Consider the following 19,103-nt stretch of genomic DNA (forward strand, 5'->3'; position numbering starts at 1 on the left):
CATGTTTGTTATTTTCAAAATGGCAACAAATTTTAATTATTCAAGTTTTGTAAATTGCAATGCATATAACATAAAAATCTCTAAAAACTGTCTGTATAGTTAATCAAATTCCAAATATGAGTTTGATTATGTTTCTTCTCTAGCATCACGTTTTTGACAATTAAACATCAGATCCAGAGTTTAAAAAAGGAATTCTTTTCTGGGACAATTCATAGCTACTTCATTTCACAAAATCCTATATATAAATACTACAAAACAAAATAATAATACAATGTTTCTTGCATAATAAGCAGAAAAAGATTGAACTTTAAATGTTTATAGACATAAATTGTAAGATTTCTTGAAAGAAAATCATTTAAAAATACAGAAACTGGGTGAACTATAGATAAAACATCTATTTGAGTTTTAATGTCTACTTTTGAAGGTCTTGAGGTAATTTATATTAAAATAAAGTGTTATATAATAAAAAAGCTTTTAAATATATAAGCAAGAATGTGTTAAACAGCCATGATTTAGTTCATCCTTTTTGGTGATAGAAATAATACAGCACGGTGTATCTTCCATTACCTATAATTTCTTGCTTCATCTTTAAACTAAGGTTAAAGGTTTTGGAACAAGTAGGACAAGAAATCAAATTCAATTTCTGTCTATATAAGCTGCCTGGTTCTGAGTCTATTAACCACTTTGCTCAGTTCAAATGAATCAAGAAAATATAAAACTTCCTGGGTTTGGCCCTGATGAAAGGGGGGTGTAGATATATCCAAAGGCAAGATATAATCATCTATATTGAACCATTAAAAGCATTAACATTTTAAATGATTACGTTTTTATATGCAGAAACCTGAAGAATTTATGGCAAAACAAACTATAATGGCTAATGTGACAGTGACCTCTTCACATAGGGACAGGAGTAACAGACAAGCAAACACTGGACACATAAAAGATATGGGGGAAGATGATTACTCATACCTGTCTCTTTAAGCTCGCAGGAACACAGCATTAAAACAAACCAAACAATTTATGATGCCTGGGGTCATCATTTCAGAGAAATTTCCTTACCAGATTCCTCAATATCTTTAACAATGGTAGGTTTCCAGTTTACTGGAGAAGTTCTTTAGAATTCAGGGATATGTAGGCCACACTGACCTGCATAGCAGTCAAATATCAGTAACTGACCACAGAAATGTTTTACAGCATTTTGTATTATGTCATAAAATGCCTTATCATAATTTTAATGTCATAAAATATTTTATAAAATTTTCCAAATTTCAATACCACAGGAATTATGGGTCCCAGATTTTATTAAAGGCTACAAAAAAGAGATTTTGTAGTAGGTACTGTAGATACAGTATTTTTTGAAGCTATGGTCTTAACAAATGTAACAAAAGAGAGATGCTTCAAAATGATCCAAACAGAAATATCCAAAGTAACTATAAAAATATTCATGTAGCAGTTAGTGGCTGGAGAAGGGAAGGGAGAAAAAAGAGGGGCCACCAGAGTACATTTTTTATAATATTTCTTAATTTGGGGGTGGTGGTGTTACTTTTTATTTTTCAAAATATTTTATGTTTGTGTATGTGTATCCTTTTTGTTTGCTTGCATGTTTTACTTAATGAACGAAAAAAATGGAAAAAAATTCAATAGATTTTTAGGTGACATCTCTTTCAAAAAGAAATAATATTTAGAAATGACCTCATTGCATTTATACTTTAAGTATTTGCTTAGTGACCACAAATGGGACTGGAAACTTGGTTGTTAAACAAAGAGATTTAATTTTTTTTTCTTTTGTATTTTATTGCATTAGTTAATAAATGAAAAACAAATAAAGCAGAAACTTTTACTTCTGAGCCCAATGACAAGCCCGTTTATTCCTTTCCTCGAGAAACAAGTCTGAACACCAGCCTCAACTGAGCAAATTTAGGCATCCTTTTCCTTGACAACAACTAGCTCTGAGAGATCAGCTTGTTTGCTGGCAGAAAAATAATTCCAAGTCTCCTTGAAAGGTTAAAGAAGTTTTACAGGCCAATAACAATACTGAGAGAACCCAATAACAGGGTGTGTTCCTGTATGTGTACTCACTGTCTCCTTCATTTTTTCTTTTCCTCTCTCTTTAAAAGTCCTTTACTCACAGCTCTTCTGGGATCAAGATTGAAAATATACACACTTATTTCCAGTATGGCTGGTGAGGTTTTTTCCCCACCATAGCTAATGGTTTTAATAGTGGTATCCATTTTTGATTATTAAAAGTGCAATAAAAATCTGTATTTTACTTATTACCTTAGTTTTCATAACTATAGCAAGGATTATAACAATGGAGGTGATTAGCTCTATCTTATGGATTTTACTACTACTATAAAAGGTTGCATAAATCTGAACCATAATTTGATAATTCATCATATGGTATTAGTTTAGTTGAGTTTAGTTTAGTTTATTAGACTTATATACCGCCCTTCCCCCGTAGGACTCAGGGCGGTTCACAAGGTTTTTTAAAAAGAAAACAATACAACAATTATAAAAATTAAAAACAATTAAAATTATTACATTAACCTTGAATATAAAAATCCCAATTAAAATCCCCATTAGTACTCTCAGTCCAGGTCAAAGAGCCAGGTCTTCAGGTCCCGGCGGAATTAGCGGAGGTCAAGGGCTGTCCTAAGCTCTACAGGCAGCTGGTTCCAAAGGGCCGGCGCACCCACAGAGAAGGCCCTCCCCCTGGGTATTGTCTGCCGGCAATCTTTTACCGGTGGTACCCTGAGAAGACCCTCCCTGTGGGAGCGCACAGGACGAAGGGAGCTTGATGCTGGCAGCAGGTGCTCCCTCAGATATCCCGGACCCAAGCCATTTAGGGCTTTATAGGTCATCACCAGCACCTTGAATCTCACCCGGAGGGCAACCGGAAGCCAATGCAGCTCGCGGAGCAGAGGTGTTACGTGGGAGTATCGGGAAACCCCCATCACAACCCGCGCGGCTGCATTCTGCGCCAGCTGAAGCCTCCGGGTGGTCCTCAAGGGCAGCCCCATGTAGAGAGCATTGTCGACCGTATCACGTTTCATTTGGTTCTTTCGGTGCGGACGGCTTTGACAGTAAGTTTATAGGATTTATAAACTTATTTTTTAAAATAAGTTTGTTAGATATAAGAAATAAAGGAATGTTTGCATATTTACTAAATATCATCTAGCTATAAACTGGCAAGATGCGGTGGCTCAGTGGGTTAGGACGCTGAGCTTGTCGATCAGAAGGTCGGCAGTTTGGTGGGTCGAATCCCGAGTGCCACGTAACAGAGTGAGCGCCTGTTACTCATCCCAGCTTCTGCCAACCTAGCAGTCTGAAAGCACGTAAAAATGCAAGTAGAAAAATAGGAACCACTACGGTGGGAAGGTAACAGCGTTCTGTGCGCCTTTGGTGTCCAGTCATGCCGGCCACATGACCATGGAGATGTCCTTGGACAAGCGCTGGCTCTTCGGCTTTGAAACGGAGATGAGCACCGGCCCCTAGAGTCGGAAACGACTAGCACGCATGTGCGGGGGAACCTTTACCTTTACCTTTTTATAAACTGGCAATGATTAACCATACTGCTACATGCCTTTGGCATCAGCATTTTTCTCACTGTTATTAAACTGTTAAAGCTGATTAATTCTATGCAGACCATTATATTAAAAGTAAAAATGCAGCTAATTATCAGGATTTTTTTAAATTAATTTTCCAATAAAATTGTTCTTGCTATATCCTAATGTTAACAGACCATCCAAATGAATTATTTCATGTTAGTGATTTCCCTTTCATGATATATTTATATTTTACCTTTTTCTATGAGAAAATTGATTATTACAATTGAAGACTCCCAATCAATCTCTTATTTACAAACTGACCAAATCAGGAAACACAGGTAGTCTTCGACTTAAAAGGGATCATGTATTAACCATCTGAAGTTACAACACTGTAAAAATGACTTATATGTGTTTTTCACAGTTACAACTATTGCAGCATCCCTATGATTATGTGATCAAAATTCAGCCCCTTGGCAACTGGCTTGTATTTATGACACTTGCAGTGTCCTAGGTCATGTGACCCCTTTTGACCCTTTGACAAGCAAAGTCAATAGAGAAGCCAGATTCACTAACATTTGTTACTAACTTAATAACTGCCGTGATTCTCTTAACTATGGCCAGAAAGGTCGTAAAATAGGGCAAAACTCACTTAACAAATGTCTAATCTTCATTGAATAAATTATCATCAGTCAAGGATTACCTGTACTGTTTTGCTGGAAAGAATCACAACTGTCCAGATAAGGGGTAAATTATGCAACAAATGTTACAACGCTGCAACGTATGTTCCTCCCGTTTTGTATCTGCATCATAACATCAGTTACACATTCACCAAATGGGCAAAGCTTGGGTCACAATTCTTGCTTCATGTCCCTGACAAAACTATTGGGATTCTAGACACAGCTGGAAAGCATAAAAACATCTTGCAAGGGAATGCAAACCACTTCCATATTGTTATATGGATATGACTATTTAATTATCAGAAATAAAATTCATACGAAACTTTTCTACTTAATGTGTCTTCAAGGATAAAGATTTTTCAGATTAAACTACTGTGGAGTTTTAAGGAAGATCCCATTTCTTAAAATTTATCTCTTTCTCTCTGTTATTTTGACAACCTACCTAATTGGGAAAGATGTGCTAGAGAAATCACTTGGGGTTTTGTCCAGCACACATTATCCATACTTGTAAGAATGCATACTGAATAAGCAGTTTAGTACAGAGAGGGAAATTATGCAAATATAAATATAAAGACTAGCTAAAATGTTATTCTTATGAATTGTTAAAATGTTTTCTGCATGTGACTGTCCTTGAAGTAAACCAATAATCCAAGAATTTAGGATCATTATAGCAATTTTAAAAGAACTAAATGCAATTTGAGATGGTAGTCAACATTTTTAAATCCTGAATAACATCCAATCATAGGATGAATTCCATCTTCCCATTCAGCCTATACTCCCTTAAGAAATTTTGCAGGTTTTATCTGCAGAATACACCTTTTTTTCCTTTTTTTCTCTTTCACCTAGATGATTTAAATTCATGGTTTTCAATTCATTTGACCTCTGCCTGATTAATTATTACAATACAAACTCCTGTATGAAAAAAATACATTTTCCTCTAATACCAGGCACTGTCTCCTTTAGCAGAAAAATTTCAAGTACATAATTCTAATAACTGTTTTCCAGTCTCTCACTGAGACTGAGAGGAATTTTTCCCCATTTCACTACGCGTTTTCCCCCCCAGCTGTGCAATGTTTGAGGGATTTCTTGCATGTACAGCCCAATTTTAAAACACCCACAGCATCTCAATAGGATTTAAATATGGGCTTTAATTTGACCATTTCAGAAACCTTCACTTCCTGGAATGTTTAGGGACATGGTCATATGGCAAGAATGACTGAACTTTTGATCGAGCTTCAAACATCCGACAGATGCAATCACGTTATCGTCAAGCGCTCTTGGGTACAATGAAGAATTCTATAGTGGATTCTGTGATGGTGTGCCGTCCAGACCCTGATGCAGCAAAGTAGTTCCAAAGCATAACATTTCCACAATCATGATTTATCGTTGATAAGAGGTTCTTCTGGCAAAATGGTATCATTGGTTTTGTTTAAACATGTCCTGTAGTATAGTGGCCAAATAATATTATTTTGCCTTGATCTTTGCCTATATCTAATTTGTGCAGTTTTTTTCTAATAGTAGGCTCATGAATTCTGATATTAATAATGGTGACAATTATCTTTATGTCACACAATAAAAGTCTGTGATTTTTAAAGACTTTTTTCAACATCCTGCATTCTGTTCTTGGGGTGAATTTGCTGAGACAAGCTAAACTTGTTTGAAATCTCCACTTGTACATGATTTTTTCAGATAGTGGAATGACTGATATCCAATTGTTTGGCAATCTTTTAAAATCCCTTCTGAGGGTCATAGGCATCTTTAATTTTCTTTCGGAAGGGTTCAGAGAGGTCTTTTAATCTAGGCATGGTGATATCACACACGACAACAAAGAGCAAATCAAACAATGTCTCATGTTTAAATAAGACTGGACTTTTCTTGATCTAATCTGCATTTATATATATTTAAATTACACAATGGAAAATAAAATGTAAAAGTACACATTTGTTATATTTACATCCTCTTTATATACTAATATTGTTAAAACAAAGATCAAATATATGTATGTTGAAATATGTTATAAGGAAAATGTCAATGAATATATTTATTCAATTTTTCAGTGGCACAGCTGTCTTAACATTTTTCTAAAATCACATCTCATATATTTCATCTTAACTACAGGTATAAGGCTAAATGATCATCCAATATACTTTTGTTATTAACCAAGGGTTTCATGATTTTCAACTAAAGAATGATCATATAATTCTTCCCATTTTATTATATAGTTGAACTAACCTGTATTTTGATGTTTCCAGATGAAAGAAAAACTGTACTAACTTTATTGTACAAATCTTATTGTGCAAAACTTAAAAATTAAGATGTTTTAATGACAAAATCAACATAAAGTTTCTTAAGCAGTTAGCATTAATTCTCTTGTACTCATACACAGACACTGGAAAAAACCACTCTACCATATAAAATCTTTTAGAACTAGACAAGCAATGTGCCACTTCAAAGTGATTGCCATACATATTTGTTTATTCCATCTACTTCTTACATAAATAGCAAGAGTTTTATATTTCAAATTAAAGCAATACGTTGTAAGTTATTCAATGAAGTTAGTATCATTTGCTCAAAGTCTGACAATGCTTAGGCACAAATTATTTTGGTTTTAAGTGATTGGGTACATACCTCCTGGCAAAGGATAAATTCTACAGCAAAATATTTACAGCTCTATCTATATTAACAGAGAAATGAAGGAAGTCTGAAGCTCCGATACTGAGCTAAGTGATAACAAATCAGCAGCAGTTTATTGATATAGTTTTTTTTTATTTTAACAAAATTGTTTCCTTGTTCATATTTCAAATGACAATGTCCCATTACCATTTCAACAAACCATATATTCATCAGTTTCAGGGAAATTATTAGGATAGATGATTACAATACAAAGTTATATTGAAATGGTTTCTTGATTTTATTAACATTTCTATATTAAAGACAAATAAACAGAATCTGAAATAAGAGCTTTAAGGGCTTTCAATTTTGTTAGTGTACTTCTAATTAATTAAAATATTTAAGTTACTAAAACATATTGAGAATGTAGTTGAGTTGATGTGTTATTAATCCAAGCATTTGCAACATCAGATTTTTGTTATTCAATAAATTAGTGGATCAATTTTATTGTGATAAAATTCCTTCAAATGATATTTTCTTTATTTTAGTCATTTGTGAAAAGAAAAAAACCATCCTCCCTCTATTGATGGCAATAACATTATCATCATCTTTCTGTTAATACATCCCCTTGTACACTAAAAAAAGAAAATCTAAGTATACCGATACTTTCCTCTTGATTTGCAGTGCCCTTGCTACTTCCACCAGACTACTTCTGTACTCAGGAGCATATGTAATAAGATATTTCATTTGGGAAGCAATTTAAGTTATCAGTCTACTTTTGCCAATTTAAAATTGCTAATGAAGACATATAAGTGGTTGATGGCTTCCACGCTTTAGGATCTATCATCAAGAGTAAAGGAACAAACAGTCATAAAATATGCCACAAACCAGCCATTGGTAGAGTAGGACATGAAGGCTGTAAAAAAGGTATTCAGATGCCATGTTTCTATATCTGCATCATTTACCTAAAAAGTGCTAGCTGACAGAATGCGCCCAAACTCTGGGACACATGGAATTGAAATTTGGCAAATTTTATAAAATACTTTATGGTATAAAAATTATCAAAGAATTTTATTAGAATACAAAATGTCATAAAAAGTCTCCTGTGGTCAATACCTGATTTTTTAGTGTACTATATAGTTCAACATGAGCTACTTTCAAGGCAGATTCTCAGTGAATGTTTAAGAACTTTTCATGTATATTAGAAATTCTGACATTCTTGAAGGCAGTGAGGAATCTGGTAAGGAAATATCTCTGAAATGATAACCCAATGAATCACAGATTGTCTAGTTATTCAATAACACTCATGTGCTCTGTATAGAGCTCAGTGTAGCATCTCAGGCATTAATATATTTTCACCTGTGCTTTGAATTGCCATTTTCACTTCTCATGGCACAACACCTATACACAAAATTTAAGCAGCTTTATAAATGATACAAAACAATAAAATATCTTACAACAAATGCAAAGCAGAATAACTTCAAATTACTTAGCTTGCTACCTGAAGTGTAGCCAATTAGTGATAAGTGACTTAACCTTTAAATATAAAATTATATCCATTTGATGTTTTACTCTACTTATTATGGGGGGGAACCCTACGCTCTTTCAAATATGAAATGATGGATTAGGCCACTTTAAAGTCAAAAATGAAGAAAAGCTTACATGCAACACAAAAAGGAGAGAAGTACTAAGTTTTTCCACTAAGTTCTTCCACTTCTTCATGCTTGCTACCCACTTTCCTGTCTCAAAGTCAAAAGGTTTTCCTCGTTTTTCAGCATTTCTTTCTCAAAGCAACACCCCTAATTATCTACTTAGTTATTAATTTTATCCAAAATAGGAATCATTAGTATGAAAAATGTTTTCTATAAATGAAGTTAACACATTAAATAGGTGGGTACTTTTGTTTCTGTATTACAGAAATTCTTAATTTTAAATAAAAACATACTTGGTACTTATTTTAAATTATCAAATGGCTCTAGCCGACAAAAAAAAGATGGCATTAAAAATTGCCCCAAGCTGTTAAAGATATTAAGACATTATAGTTATTAAAATAACTCGCATTCTAGTCACTATTAACATTAAAACTTGAAATATTAACTAAAGAATATATATTTTAGAGTATGATCATTATTTCACATATATAGAAATACAGTTCCATAACAGACTTCAACAATATCATCTAATACTATTAACTCACAGGGAAACAAACGTCAGCACTGACATTTAGAAGCCTTCCCAAACACATAACTAAACCTCAATTGGTCTAACTGAATATGCAAAACTATTTTAAAAACAAATGAAACTAATGCTATTAGAAACTGGTATTTCCAAACAAATTAATCTTTATTTATCATAAATATTCTAAGGATCCATAATCAAAACTCAGTTATGGCTCTCTAGGAAAACACATCAATAGGCTATCAAATTGAGCAATACAAATTTGCACATACATTAAAACGTTATATATTTTCACTCTGAATAGCAACAGAAAGTCTGATAAATTTTGTTCAGAAAGTATATAGAATGTTCCTAAAGAGAAAAAAATCTAAATATACACTAAAAGAATTAAACAGTAAATTCTCTTACCTGTCCTGTGACTGTTCCTCGTACATTCTTTCTTTTCCCTCCTTAAAAAGTCTTATAGCTCGTTTTGACTTTTTCATCAGACTATCAATATAGATTTTAAAATATTCATTTTCACTGAGCTGTGCAAGTTTCTGGTTGTCATCATACTTGCTCAAAATAAGTCGCAAATGTTGGTATGTATCCGGCAAAATGTCAAGTATGTAAGGTGGGCTATTTTTCAATTGAAGTTTGGGATTCTGACACAGTCTGACCTACAATTAAAGAATAATTTACATAAATTTAACAATTAAGTTCACCCAACTCAAAATTTATTGTACATGAGTAAGACAATGGTGGGAAGCTTACACCTAAGTTATAACATTACCTGGAACTCAACTGTTTAATACAGAGACCTGTTATGAATGCAGGTCAAAACACTGTTGATTTCTATCTGACAACATCTGTAGAAAGAATTTTAGTATTACTAATCAACAAAGAGAAAAAAAATAAAAAAACAAGACGTAAAGACAAAATTGTACTAAAATCAGACTGCCTGATTTCATCATATAGCTTAATCAAGATACTTAAATAAATATAGCACCTTGCTGATGACACCTCAAAACTGAGGAAAGAACTACATTCATCTCTTTTCTTCTACGTCAGGGGTGTCAAACTCAATTTCATTGAGGGCCGCATCAGCATTGCGGTTGCCCTCAGGGGGCCGGGTGGGTAAGGCCAGGGTGGGCGTGGCCTACTGGGTGGGCGTGGCTAGAGTGTGTCTGGCCTACTGGGTGGGCGTGGCCAGCTCTACCTCGTTGACATCAAGGGTGCCTATGGGGGCCTGGGCAGGAGTGGGACAGATCTGGGGGTCTCTGGCAGAAGGAGGGTCTCTGGGCCAGGGCCGAGGCAGTGGGGGCCGTTCCCTCACTCTTTCCAGGATGGCTTCGCGGGCCGCATGAAACCACTTCGCGGGCCGGATCTGGCCCCCGGGCCTTGTGTTTGACATGTCTGTTCTACGTATTTGTTTTTATATTTTCCTTCCATTACAAGCCATAGGAAAGATTTAACTGTTCACCATCCTGATAGATTTCAATTCCCAATCCAGGTATGGTACAGAACTGTTAATCTATTTAAACCACAAATCTGTCCAAACACTTGTTACCATTATTATTTATTTGCTGTATATTTACTTTGTAGAACTCAGTGCAGCATACATAGTGACCGTTCCTTCTATTTTTCACCAAAGCAACTTTGTAAGGCAGGTTGGGCTGAGAGAGAGATTCCTCCCAAATCACCCAGTGGGATTCCATTATATATTATTTGTAAAATCATTTCTCATTTTTCATAAACAAAATAGTATCCAAATACAATTATCTTTATATTGTCTTTTATCTTATTAGCAAGCTTCTCAGTCATCAGGATTAGATGGTCTCCAAATTCAGCAAATAAATACATAATGTATTTTAACTTATTGCTGTAGTTGTTGGGCATCTTGTTTAATTTCTTTTAATATTTGCATTCTTGTTTTTAAACATGTATTGCCCTGTTCACCGCCCTGAGTCCTTCGGGAGAAGGGCAGTATACAAATAAAATTAATAATAATACCGTAATATTCTATTTTTTTAAAAAAAATGTATAGAAATGAAAACAGGTCTCTGTGTGACTTATCACACAGATAAGTCAAAACCTTACACATGTTGCTTGTGTGTAGCAAGTATTCCATCTGACTAAAGAGATAGCAAACCCTATGAAAGAAAACAGTTCCTCTTTCAGTAGCTTTTCCTTTACCCCATTGGCCAATATACTTAAACAGAAGAAACAGAACAGCTACCTATATCAGTAAAGTTTCGTGCAAAGACCAAAGCCAACTGAAAGAAAAAAGTATACTGTCAGTATTTTGTCTTTTGCCATATGATTAGCAAAACATATGTTGTGTGCAAATAATATACACAACTTACAACCATTTATTTAATGATCATTTGAAGTTACAACACTGAAAAAAGCAACTTACAACTGGTCCTCATATTTACAACCAATGGCTCATCCCCATGTGAAAAATAAATTAGGTTACTTGGCAACCAACATGTATTTATGAGGGTTGTAGAATCCCCAGGTCATGCAATCACCATTTGAGATCTTCTCAGCCAGCTTCCAAAAAGCAAAGTCAATGAGGGAAGCTAGAGTTGTTTAACAACCATGTGATTCACTTAACATTGCAGTGATTCATTTAACAACCATGGTAAAAGGTTATGAAATTACTTAATTCCCTTGCATGGCAAAAGAAATTCTGGTTCCAATTATGATTGTAAGTTGTAAGACCATCTGTACCATCTGTAAGTTGTAAGACCATCTGTACCAAGTTTACTTCTCAGCTAGTGCTACATTTCAGCTATTGTATAGCTATTTAGTCTATTTAAATGCTTTAATAAATAAACTATTACAATATTTCATCTGAAATGAATCAGTCCAAGGATCATATTTGGGATTTCTGACCTTATTTTATAATTCAACTTTCAGATAGTGGTATTATTTTATAGTTTCTATGATCTAGATGATCTGAAAGCACACCCATTTTGTAATAACAAGATGTAGCAACATAACATTTTAACAAATTTAATTTGTCATGGGAATTTTAATTCCCCATTAAAATATGTGCACTTGATTATTTTCGGCAGTATCAAGAACTCTTTAGTCTAAAGATTGAGTACGTATTTTGGTATAAAGTATATAATTAAATAGTAGGCCACATTTAGCTAATATGAAACTGAGGGAAAGTATCTTTGCCCCATTTTAAATGGTCAAGAATTCTATTTCGTGAAAACTCAACTTGTTTAGATTTTTCAAGGAACAGAAATAGAAATTCTACCCACATACTTCTATAAAATGTGGATATCTGACTGTATTTGCACCATGGAAAGCGGCCCTTTTAAGTCTGTTCTTAAACAGTTCTTCATAAGGATAAATTTCATTCTAGATTAAGACTGCACTACTGCAGAAATCTGAACCAGCAGAAAAATTTCATCCAGCAAATGAGCAATAATTTCTTTAAAAATGTTTCATTGATTATATATTTTATAAGGAATGAGGTCAAAAAGCCATGAAACAGTTTTTAAAGTATGAAAACTATAAATTAGGCATTCATACGGATCTGTATGAGTAAAAAGCAAATTGGCCAGACTTAGTAGCAAAGATACTACATTAAAATTTAGTAAACATATACTTTACCACAGCTAAGAATTAGCACAGGAAATCAGAATGGCCTCACACCCTTTACACCACTTCCTCCTGTGCAGTTAATGACTTTCAGGTGCTAAAAATTTGGCCAGAATAAAATTGGGTCAGATGGATGGAGGGAGGGAGGGAGATGGATGGAGAGACAGACATCAACTAACTATTTATGCTGGTTTACCTGACAACAAGCAGATTCAAAAATATTTTAAGAATTTTTTTTAATGCAAACAGATTAGATCATATAAAAAACCATGTGCTTTTTAGCAAAATTAGAACTGAAAATAAAATATCAATTTGAAAAAACAGTAATTTATTGATGACATTTTAGTTTGTTGAGCTGATTGCTGCAATTTGTCATGTTTTGATAACTTGGTTTTCTTCATTCAATGTTTTCAGAGTGTAATTCTCCATTTTAAGAGATTCCTCAATAAAAGTGAAATAAATAACAAATATATATTTTACTTGCAGAGAATTCTGTATGAATTCTGTCCATATATGAGGAAAGCATTCAAGTTGGAAGAGTACTGGAACAGTTTATAGATTGTTTTATTCATTACTTAACAAGGCTGTGTCATTTCACACTGACCAGTTTACAGACCATAATATATGACTACATATCACACAAAGCCCCATTTCCCAACCCACATTACTTCTTAATATAAACTCAGTCACAGTCAAGGTATAGAATTTGCTATCACAAGATGTAGCAACAAATCAGGAAAGTCAGAAATACTAATTTGAATTTGGGCAGGAGACAATGAGGGAAATACCAGTGATGTAAGCTAGACTGGTATCATAGAAATAAGTGTTGGATAACAATACTTACATTTCTTTTATTAAGAAAAGCAAGATGCAAAATTATACATTGCCTATTTATAGAACAGATTTTAAAAGCTTTTAATTATGCTTATATATTAGATGTTTCAGTTTAAAAATATTAACATGAATGGAAATACCACTTCAAATATGTAAGTTTTGTATCACAAGAATACATCTCTCCTCCATTCAGCTTTCAAAAGATCTTTCTGACAATCATGATGTATATCAGAATGAGAGATTGCTACATAGGTTATCATAAGATTGAAAAAAATATTCTAAATTAGATGGAAAGGAGCACAATTTTGAGGGGAAAAAATCAAATATCAGAACAATACGTTATTCAAAATAGCACACTGAATTGCAGTGGGCAAGGGGCAAGCAGGACACTGGAAGTTGTTTTTGAATTTCCATATCTTAGAACCTTGCCCATTATATGAAGGCTCTTAAAAATCATAATGATGGAAAACATATGCTATTCGAAATAGAAAAATTAAATGTTTTATCTAGTTTTAGTATCAGTTTTAATATTAAAATATCATTGAAAAGCTTCTCAAAGTTTGATCCCAAGAGTGATAGTGTTTGATTAAGTATAGATCACCTGAACACTTAACCAAATTTTAATGCCTAATTTCCTAAATCCAGGCTTAATTGATATATATTCTGCCATTTTATATGGGGGTGTATAGGGATGGGGACATGCTGCCATGTCTGCAAAGAATTTCCTGTACTCTCAAGTTTTATGTTGCAGCACATAACCTTATTATCCCAAACCATCTAGTATCCAAGAAGAAACTTAAAACCATGAGCTACAAATTTAAGATGTGCCAAAAAATCTTAGCATATAACATGCTGCAGAGATTTAAACTTGAAAGATATATCGTACTGGAAATTTCTCTCAATTCAGATAAATATTACAGGTAGTCCTTGACGTACAACCACAATTGAGCCCAAATTTTGGTTGCTAATTGAGACATATACGCGGGTTTTGCCTCATTTTATGACTTTTCTTGCCACATTTGTTAAGTGAATCTCTGCAATTGTTAAGTTAGCAACGTGCTGGTTAAGTGAATCTGACTTTCCCATTGATTTTGCTTGTCAGAAGGTGGAAAGAGATAATTACATGACCCTGAATTTTGATCATGTGACCACGGGAATGCTGCAACGGTTGTTAAGTGTGAAAAACTGTCCTCAGTCACTTTTCTCAATGCTCTTATAACTTCAAATGAACTGTTGTAAGTCGAAGACTTACCTGTATATAAGTTTAATTTAGATGAAGAAAATTAAGATGAACTTATAACATGAAATTAAAAATATATTCCCAAAGGATACCAAATTTAAAGAGCAAATCTGGTATATTAAATACATATTTCATTGACCATTGTTTTAGAAAAATGTAAAAAAACACCTAATTTTCAGTTGGAAAATGATAAAAAATAAGTGTTTTTAACTTTAAACTAAATAACATTGTATTTTCACATACACAGACTATGGGAAGGAAAGAAAACATTTTCGACATCAAATAAATGATGTTGACCAAATTCATAAACATGACAAGTATACGGATCAAGCCCATAATTCCACATACCATGCTCATCAAAATAGTATCAATTATAAGTTTTAATATTCCTGTCGCTGATTTGTGTTTTAAGGTTTAAAACTACCTCTTCTTTAAAATTAAAACAACCAACAAGAGTTAATTCAAATTATTTTCAAATCCCAAATCCATTTAAAAATATGGTCCCAATAAACTTTTTCCAGAATACATTGCAGATGTATTGGGAACTGCTCTGGACTATTTCCACAGATATGTGCATGCACAAATTGCTGTGTGTGCACTTGCACAAAAATATACAAACTATATAAGCCTTAAAAAATGACATGGCTGCTTCAACCATTTGAAAATATGGGTTAATTTATAATACCATGCTCTTCTAAACCAGTTCTTTTGAAGAAATTTTGCAGCTGTAATAATTATTGTAATATGTCTTGAAATCTGAAGTAAACAGGCAAGGTATAAATGCTTTAAATAAAAACTAACACTGAAGAGTAATATATTGTGCATTTAACGTACAGCCAACTCTCATGAATGAAGGCAAATATACCTGTCCCAGGATAATGTTGCAATATTGAATTTGCATCTGTCACCGGGAAGTGTACACCATAGCCAACTCTTTAAAAAATATTTTTACTTTGAGAAATAAGACCACAATCAGCAGTCAAGTGGTTTTGCAAAATGCCCCACATTCAATTTTTGGTATTTCTTGTCAAAAACATCAGAACAGTAACAATGTGAAAGATTCAGGCTTTAATAGGCTAAGTCAGACTGTAAAGCATTTTGAGTTGGTATAATCAGCTTATTATATTACATTCAATGTAATATAACTAGAATTGCATACTTATGTCCTGTAATTTGCCAACATTTAAAATTATAATATTTCACAGAATTATAGAGTAGGAAGAGTAACTGAGGTCATCATGTCTAACTTCCAGGTTAATGTTGGACTCCAACAAAAGTTTATACAGCCAAGAAGGGTATAACCCACAACTTCAGCAGATAATTGTTTTCACTCTTAACAGTTTGTACCTTAAATAAAAGTTTGTTACTTTAAAACTATGAACTAAATGTAAAAGTGTAATAAAAAAATAAAAAAATACAGATTTGGAACTGACAATGACTTGGCAACTAAATAAAAAACTTACAAGTCTACCACAGGTTTAAATCAACAATAAATTTATACTGGCATTTTAAATTCTGAACTGATTCTAAGAAAATGGGTTGTTATAGATATATGTTTTAATCCAAGTTATTGCCATAATTTTGGTAGTACTATCTTTAAACAACTTTTACAAGATACCCAAAGTTGGCAGCACATCAGGATTCAGTTCTGGAAAAAGCTGTAACTATCTTGCCATACAACGGTAGTGGGAATAATATAATTTATAAATCTATAAGGAACCTGTGTGTCTTGATGACCAACGCCAATGTTTTAACTGTTTGTATTAGGTCTACTTCTCATCTAGAATCCATGAACTTTTTCATGTAAACATGTACTATGAGATAAATAGACTGGTGGCTTCTTAAAAATGTTTATATGCTATGTGCAAGAATACTACATAGTTCTATGCATTTAGCATTTTCTACATACAATTATGTTTTATGAATGCTACAATGAAAGCACTTACACAAATCTATGTGTAAAATGTAATTTTCAAGGATTGAAAATGGGCCATTGTACTAAGCTTATCACAAATGCTGCACATATAATTTTAAGAACATCCTACCTGCATAACAATACACATTTTTGTTCAGGAAAAATTCTCTCAACACCTCCTATCTGTATTTCATAATATATTTTATTCTCCAATGATGAATATTTTTTTAAGATTTGGTTACATAATTATTTTATTGGGCAATTACAACTAAGGGTAATATTTAAATTGTTTATCTGGTCAAAATAATAAACCTACTTCTTTTTCAGCAGATTTGATTACATGCATATTAACATAATTAATGATTAATGTAAGAGTGGATCTCAATCTGATTGCCTGAAGTTTCATTTTCAAGGAAACAGTACAGCTTAAGCCAAAGTGGTATATATGAAACAAACTGCATATTGACAAACTTACAGTTGAAGAACTGTATATTTAAAGTATATTTAATATTCTTCTTTTATACTGAGAATAAATATAGCTAAAGGCTAAATAAGCATGTAATAGCTATCATGAACCTGAAAACATAGATTGTCTTGTCTAATCCATCAATAATTCCTGTGTACACATTAGAAATATATTTTACAGACTCACCACTTTATCCATTAATTTCCAAGTTTTTTCCACAGTCCTGCGATCAGCAGCTGCCTGCTTGGGGGGGCCAACTGCATCCTGAATAGCATCAATGAATCCCAGAATACGCCCTTTGCGGGGGTTTCCTCCTCGGCCACCTGGGTTCCGGCCATTGAGGGAATTGGCCATCTGGGAATCTTAAATTTAGAAAAGAAAAAAAATGTAATGCTATGATATTGTTGGTCTCTCTTGCCCAACCATAAAATGTATCAATACTGACTTCACAGTCACTGAAAGAAAAAATATATGTAATCTATACTGGGAGTTTTAACTTTAGATGCGGAAGAAGCAGAAAAAACTGATAATCTTTGTCAAGAAAGAAATCTGATCAAATGTCACTATCTGTTAATCGAGCACATTTATGAAAATATACAGTTTTAATTGCCATGCACATTATGCTACTTTTTTTCCTTCTCTTTTTATACCTTTAAAAATGTTATCAGCCCACCGTCAGTGTTTACGCTCACTTTTCCACGTTAAACTTACACTTTCACACAAATAATTCTCTTCACATATGGTTCACAAGGGACAAATACATCTGACGAGTAACAAAGGTTTTTAACAGCCATATTACCAACCTCCTTCCCCCACCCAGCATCTGGTAGCAGAGGGGAGGTGAAAAAACAAAAAACCAAAATTACATCTCTTATTATACCATGTATATATAATAGGACAGATACATTTAAAATACGTACAAGTCCGCAACTGTACGCGACACTTGTCTACGGGTACCGTTCTAGTTTTTTAAAAGCACCGAGCAAATAAAATCAATTCCAGAATGGAAAAAGTTGCTTTTGTAAATCCACAGTATCCAAGATTAGTTGCCAACAACCATCAGTCTCCTTGGCTTTTGCCTGGCCAGAGTTGCGAGAGGTCGAAGGTTAGGCAACTGTGTCCCCAAGAAGTGCCGCCTGGAGAGCTTTTCTGCCGCCTCGCTACGATCTCTTGTTTTCTCTTTTCCCTGCCTCCCCTCCGGGCACACAACAGCCCGCGGCGCAGCCCGTGTTATTAAATCCCAGCAGTTTTCCGGGTTCCGGTTTCTTGTTAAGCGCTCTCCGTCCCTCGGAGCAGCCCGAGCGGTCCGCAGCACCACGCGACACGCCTTAAGCCTCCGCAGCGAGGCCGGCAGAACCAAGAGCGATGGGACGCCTCTCCCCCAAGTCGTCGCGGTTGCTGGGGTTCCAGAAGGAAACATGGGTAGTTACTTCGCCACCGCGGGCCCGTTGCGACGGCGGCGGCGGCGGCAGCAGAAACAGCAGCAGCAGCAGCAGCGCTGTTCTCGCCCGCTCTTGCTCCTGGTTCGGCGGCGCGAGGGTAAGGGGCGTGTGGGGGCGGGCTGCGGGGGCGGCGCTAAGAAAAGGCAGGGCAGGCGGTGGCGGCGAGACCGGCTGCAACTTCAACCTTCTCCAAACGGCGGGCTGGTTGCCTCGGATTGTCCTCGCCGTAGCGGACTCCTGGGATTAAGAAAGCCGCACGCCGCCCGCGCGCTGAAAACGGCTCGCGCCGGGCCTCCTCTCCCCATCCACCCCCACCCCCCTCCCCCGTTCTAACGGTATTAGGGTTCAGTTCCCAGATGTTGCCCAATGAAACGTGAGCGCGCGACAGGAAGCAGGCGCCGGGGGGTTAGGGAGGGAGAACGAATTGAAACAGGCGCTGGAAGGACTCACATCCACAGACCCCGGGAAAGGAGACTTCGCGAAAGGAAAGGGCAGCAAAGGCACCGAAGTCCTTTTCTTAGCCCTCCCTAGTACTTAAAAGAAAATTTGCAGGGCAACTGTGCGTATGTTGGTCCTCCAGTGCCTGATTGATA

At 34.9% G+C, this 19,103-nt stretch overlaps 1 protein-coding gene across 2 annotated transcripts in view; it reads right to left on the minus strand.

Annotated features, from left to right (window-relative positions):
- The window catches only part of CBLB (Cbl proto-oncogene B), a 70,188-nt gene extending 51,612 nt beyond the window's left edge, over nucleotides 1–18,576 (minus strand). For both annotated transcript variants that reach the window (XR_014026272.1, XM_081326575.1), the window contains exons 1-3: nucleotides 17,989–18,576; nucleotides 17,255–17,430; nucleotides 9,422–9,672 (exon numbers count right to left, since the gene is read on the minus strand). Coding sequence is in view for 1 of the 2 variants with exons in the window: in XM_081326575.1 (XP_081182701.1) it covers nucleotides 9,422–9,672; nucleotides 17,255–17,422 (419 nt within the window). In the remaining variant the exon portion in view is untranslated. The remainder of the gene's footprint in view (nucleotides 1–9,421; nucleotides 9,673–17,254; nucleotides 17,431–17,988) is intronic.
- Nucleotides 18,577–19,103: the final 527 nt, after the last annotated feature.

Source organism: Vipera berus, assembly GCF_964194415.1.
Source record: "Vipera berus genome assembly, chromosome: 4".
Taxonomy (NCBI): domain Eukaryota; kingdom Metazoa; phylum Chordata; class Lepidosauria; order Squamata; family Viperidae; genus Vipera; species Vipera berus.